At 52.2% G+C, this 5344-nt stretch overlaps 1 protein-coding gene across 1 annotated transcript in view; it reads left to right on the forward strand.

Moving 5' to 3' along the window:
* SLC7A5 (solute carrier family 7 (amino acid transporter light chain, L system), member 5) overlaps positions 1 to 713 on the forward strand; it is a 34251-nt gene extending 33538 nt beyond the window's left edge. Inside the window, exon 10 of the mRNA XM_010157041.1 lies at positions 474 to 713. Coding sequence (XP_010155343.1) covers positions 474 to 529 — 56 coding nt within the window. The 3' untranslated portion in view covers positions 530 to 713. The remainder of the gene's footprint in view (positions 1 to 473) is intronic.
* The last annotated feature ends 4631 nt before the right edge of the window (positions 714 to 5344 follow it).

Consider the following 5344-nt stretch of genomic DNA (forward strand, 5'->3'; position numbering starts at 1 on the left):
TGCAGTATGCTGAGCTGGGTTTGTCCCAGTTGCTCGAGCCTTTAGAGACGCTGTGTGCCGAGGCTTTCAAAATTGGAAGTAACAGCGTTGGCTCATATTTTCTATGCCCGTTCCTGCTATTCTGCCTGACCCACTTTGGCTGCCTGCAGTTCTGGCACCCAGACGTAGTTACCCTATCACTGTCCAATTAGAAAGTGGTGTCAAGGAGTACCAGAGCCTCTCTCATGCAGCACAGCGTCCTTGCTGCAGGAGCAAAGCTCCCGCTGCTACACATTCAAGTGTTGGGCATGAGTAGAGAGAAGCCCACGGCCTCCTTTTCAAGCCTTTAATTGTATTTGGACTGATCTTGCTTCCAGCCACGGGGTGGGGGGGCCAAATGGGTCAGCCCTTTGGAGGCAGAGCGTCACGAACCAAGACACATATTGAGCCCCTGCACGCGATCTCTGACCTGTACTTCGCTTTCTTCCCCACAGTCTCCGCAACAGTCCTGTGCCAGAAACTGATGGAAGTGGTTCCGCAAGAATCCTAAGCAGGAAAAGCAGAGACATTCAGCTCGAGGAAACGCACAATATTATTTTAAGACGACACAAGGAGAAAACGCTTCTGATCCCTCGTAAACAAAACTTCGGCACTGGAGCACCCCGTCGGAGCTGCTTTGTGTCTGACACCGTGTCCCCGGCTCTGCCTTGCCTCCTCCAGCCCCTCCGTCACCGCCCTTTAGCCTGGCAGGTGAGCAGCCCTGCGATGAGAAGTTCTTGGTACGAACGTGGGCCAGGAGGAGGAATTCCTGCCGGCAGCGTCAAAGGGGTCCCGCCTGTCCAGCGACAGCGATTCCGATCAGCATCTGTGTGTGTGTGTGATACTGAGGGCTGTACTTCAGTTCTGTGTAGGCTTACTTGGTTGGGTCTGGGATCCCCCAGGCAACGGTGGGTCTGCTCACGAGCCCGTTTGAGTGCTGCCAGCCATAGAAACGTGCCTGTGTCAGGGGCTGGGACCCTGGGCAGAGCCCCCCCAGCCTTACTTGGTAAAGAGGGGGTGGTTGGATAGCGAAGGTTGGCTGACGTTGGCTCACACGCTCACACACACACAAACTCCTACCAAAATAAGTGCTTGCTGGACGCTTGGGACTCTGTTCACTGGCAGTGGCTTAGGTGAGACAAGGCAGAGCAGGATTAGTGTCAGAGAAATGGTGTGGGAAGGCCTCTCATTGCATTTCTGACAAGCACTCGGGGTTCCCTGCCACTGTCTGGCTTTTAACTCCCAGATCCAAGACATCTCCCTGCTGTTGAGCCACTCCTCCAGGATGCTGTTCACCAGAATGCCCATCCTGTGGCCCTGTGATTTAGCACTGGGGCAGGTGCAGGCCTGAGGGTCGAGTTCCTCCCCATAAACGCAGGGAATTGCAATTAGCAGCAAGCCAAGGCCTTGGCTTGCTCACCCCATGTTTTTCTGTAGATAGGCTATCATCCAGCATGGGATGAGCAACACTGCTCTCCGAGTGGCCCTGTTCATTGCCTGCAGCGTGATTCGTGTTTGCCCCTAAACCATTTGTGGAGAGATGAGAAGGATGGGATTCCCTTGGCTCATTCCCTGGGGTGGGTCTGTGCGTTGCCTGTCTCCGTGCCCTTCATTTCGCCGTCTCTTTTCTAGGACAGGCAGTGGAGATGGGACCAGCGGGGTCTGGGGTGTAAAAAGGGGCAGATGTCCCTGGGAGGCTGGAGCTTGGCTTTCATCTCGGGGTGCTGTAGATGCTCAGTTCTGCTCCAGGCAGCAGGGACTGGGGGTCCCGTTCTCTGTGCAGAACTGCAGCATCAGGTTTGGCTTGGCGAGATGCCCCCACCAACATCCTCCTATCCAGGGAATGGATTTTTGGGCATAAACTGCGATCCATGTGTGAAATCTCGTTTTGCTGTGGTGGGTGGTGCAGTCCCATCCCCTGAGCCCACCCAAAATTCCTCTAGTTCCTGACTAGTCGAAACTGTCCTCTTAGGAGCCCGTTGCTTTATTTGGTCACGAGCATCACCTTTGCAGCCAAACTGCAGTTCCTGACCGCTTTGCTCATCATGCCTCTGCGCTCAAGGTGAGAGTTGGAAATCAAACGCATCTTTTTTTCCCCACAAGTGAGCTGCTTCAGTCTCTGTTACAGATCTTCTTTGTGCTTGTGCTTTGTGCAAATGGGTCGTGGAACTACTTCTCCTCAGTATTTTTGTATGCTAAGCTGTTTGGAAGCTGGGATCCTCCAAGAGCTAATGCTCTCAACTGGATTCTCCTCTCCATATGGATATTTTGGATGAAGAGGCATTAAGGACACCAATGGTACTAGCTCATGCTTTGTCCTTTCAGATGTTCTTTAGCAACAAAAAGCCAAGAGTGTGTGTTAGAGCAGGTGGCAGCTTCGGTTCAAGTGTGTGTGACAATGACCGTGGCTGTGTCAACCAGTGTCTGCGTGCAGTGCTTTGCTATCGCTTCGCCAACCGCGCGTCTTTGCTGTGGGGCAGTGCGGGAGGAATCGAGAGACAATCATCGCGCCGGAACCCTTCGCTGTCAGGTTCCTTCTTCCACGGCGGCGCAGTCTAGACGTACCCGAGCCAGCTCAGGTGCCACTTTACACGGGTGGAGAGCCAAGTTAACCCTTGCAGCTGGTTTGGGTATACCTAGAGTGCAGAACCCAAAGCTTACGGCCAGCGCACGGCTGGTCAGGGACCGATGCGCAGTGCTTCGGGGCAGCTCAGAGCCGGTGCCTGCGGAGGGGCGTTTGCATAAATATGGTTGCGAATCATAAAACCCGAATGCGATTTTTGGAATCTTCTTCCAGCTGAATGCTGAGATGTTTTGGCAGGGTAGTGATGAAATATCACCGCTTCTGCTGGACCTTTTTCCATCGAGAGAGAACCTCAGCCTCTCACCTGCCACTTGGTCTGTGGTTTTTGGCCGTAATGGTCTCTGAGCCGGTTTCCTGCAGGGCCTTGGTTCAATGCAGGGGCTCTCAGTGCTAATATATACCAGCAGAACTACTTGTGATACAAAGGAGAGGGATTTGAACTCTCGCCCACCTCAATCCAATGTAAATTAGCACTCAAATCCAAGCCACAGAGGGCTCAGAAAAAGGTCCAGATCTCCCAAAGGCGTGGGGGGTTGCTTGGTTTGAACACCTCTTTAAATGGCTTTCATCAGTGATGACCACCGTCACTGCCCAATATCCCCTTGGTGAACTTTTCACACTGGTTTTAAAGAGATGTCACACCGAGAAATACTTTTTTATTAATTAACTGCTCTTAATTAAATCCTTAACTGACTCGCTTGCTCTTGATGAATTTTCATGATTTGTTCCTTGCTGCTAAAGATCTTTCTCTTGTACTAACCTGCTGGCTCTGGCATTGATACCATACGTTTCACGGTGATCGTGCCGGCGTCTCCGTGGCAATAGAGGTATAGGAAGAAACTGAACCAAGTACCAGCACAGAATGACAAAAATGTTGAATTTGGTCAGCCACAGGTCGCATCTCAAAGTTTACCTTTCAAAACCTGCTTTTTTTTTTTTAAATCCCTGATTCACTGACCCCCATAGTTCCCCTCCACCAGAGCTGGGTGATGTGGCTGCAAGAGGTTGGGTTAGTTTTTCTTGGTGCTTAGGGAGAGAATGAGTAAGGGGGTAAAACTGAACTTCATTTTATAATGAAAACACAACTAAGGTAATTTTCACTGCAGTGGGTGGAACTGCTGTCAGGAGTGCCTGCTGCCCTCGGGGGTTTGCCATCTTCGGCTGGATTTTGGTATGGAAAAAGAGGCCTTTCATCCCCGTGAAAGACCTCCTTGCTGCTTATTTTCCTCCCGAGTGGAAGGAGATGTGTCACGGAGGGTGAAGCATCAGACTTCACAGAAAATTCCTCATCGTTCCCAGCACTGGATGTGGGAATTTTCTGTTGTTTCTCTGTTGGCTTGTGCTCTCTCGAGCCATTGATCAGTCACGCTTGTTGCAGCCCACCGAGGGAGATAAACCCTTCCCACGTACAGCCACCGTCACCGCCAGTTTGCTTCCCTAAACAGTAACACCAGCTCAGGGAGGCGCTGTGTGAATCGATTTCATGGGACAGTATTCTGCACGTACAGCCGGAGCGGTCGTGTCCATGGAATCATGGAGTCATTTAGCTTGGAAAAGACCTTTAAGGTCATCGAGTCCAACCGCGGAGCCATGGCTGCCTGTTTCTGCACGTGACGGCTGTGCCACAGGGGTCCCTTGGTCCTTGTACTAAACCCCCTTTCAAGTACCGCTGCTCTTCGCTTGTTTTTAAGTATTTAGACTCCCAGGCAGTTGGTAGGGGTGGTCACGGAATAGCATCCTGTCGGGATTGCTAAACAGGAGGGTAGGGGTGTGCAGGAGCCGGTGGCTGGGTGCTTCCTTACCCGGTGGGTTCCTCTTTGTAAGTGAGAAACCTTCTCCCCAGCTGAGCGGGCAACCAGCCCTGCAAAATGTCCTGGCCAAAAATAGGGGGGATTTAAGTCATCCTAGGTGGATTTTTTTTTTTTCCCCCCAACTTCCTGCAGCACTTGCAGTGTTTTCCATCTCAGATACCGTGTTCTGGTAAACATGCTTTTGTTTTTAATGGCACCCTCTGAGGATACTGAAGTTCAAAGGGACTCTGTCACTGTTGAACAAACTTTAAAGGCCCTTCAATTGGATTAAAACTCGTAAGAAATGGCTTAGTTGTTCTCCGAGCCCTCTCCTAGCAGGTGGCACGGGCAGGGGGATAAATTGGGCTCCTCCATGGGCTCCTCTGCTGTGGGTCTGTCCCAAGAGCAAAGCCCTCGAGGGGCAGCAGCGTTGCAGCTGAGCTCTTCCCCACCGCCACGACTTCCCAACCACAGAGAGATGTTTGTAGTGGCAGAGTCTTGGTCCAGCTGTAGGGAATCATGGGGAAGGTTTCCTCTCAGTCTGGGAAGGCACCCGTGCCTTCAGCTGAGCCTACAGCGTTCTCAGGCTTTAATAAAAAATACATTTAAACAAAAAAAGGAAACAGCCAAATGTTGTTACGCAAGGGTCTGGCTGTTTGGGGTTGTTCTGTGGGACGCCAGCTTTTCCATCAACTGGTTGTGCAACTCCATTTCTAATGACATCAAAGGGGAAGGCGACGTTGGCCATTGAGAAAGGGCTGGAACAAAGTTCCTGCTGGAGCTGGAGAAAGGGCAGTCCAGGGGGGAGACGCCTCCAGTTCCTCCTGGGGCTCACACTGAGGTCTGCCGGCCGGCGCCGCAACCTCCGCAGAGCCCCGCAGACTGAATCGCAGCCTTGTGCTGGCCCTGGGAACCCAGCGAGCATCTCCAGCCGCGGGCAGGGCCAGTGCGG

This window comes from Eurypyga helias, unplaced genomic scaffold, assembly GCF_000690775.1.
Source record: "Eurypyga helias isolate BGI_N326 unplaced genomic scaffold, ASM69077v1 scaffold13808, whole genome shotgun sequence".
NCBI classification, from domain to species: domain Eukaryota; kingdom Metazoa; phylum Chordata; class Aves; order Eurypygiformes; family Eurypygidae; genus Eurypyga; species Eurypyga helias.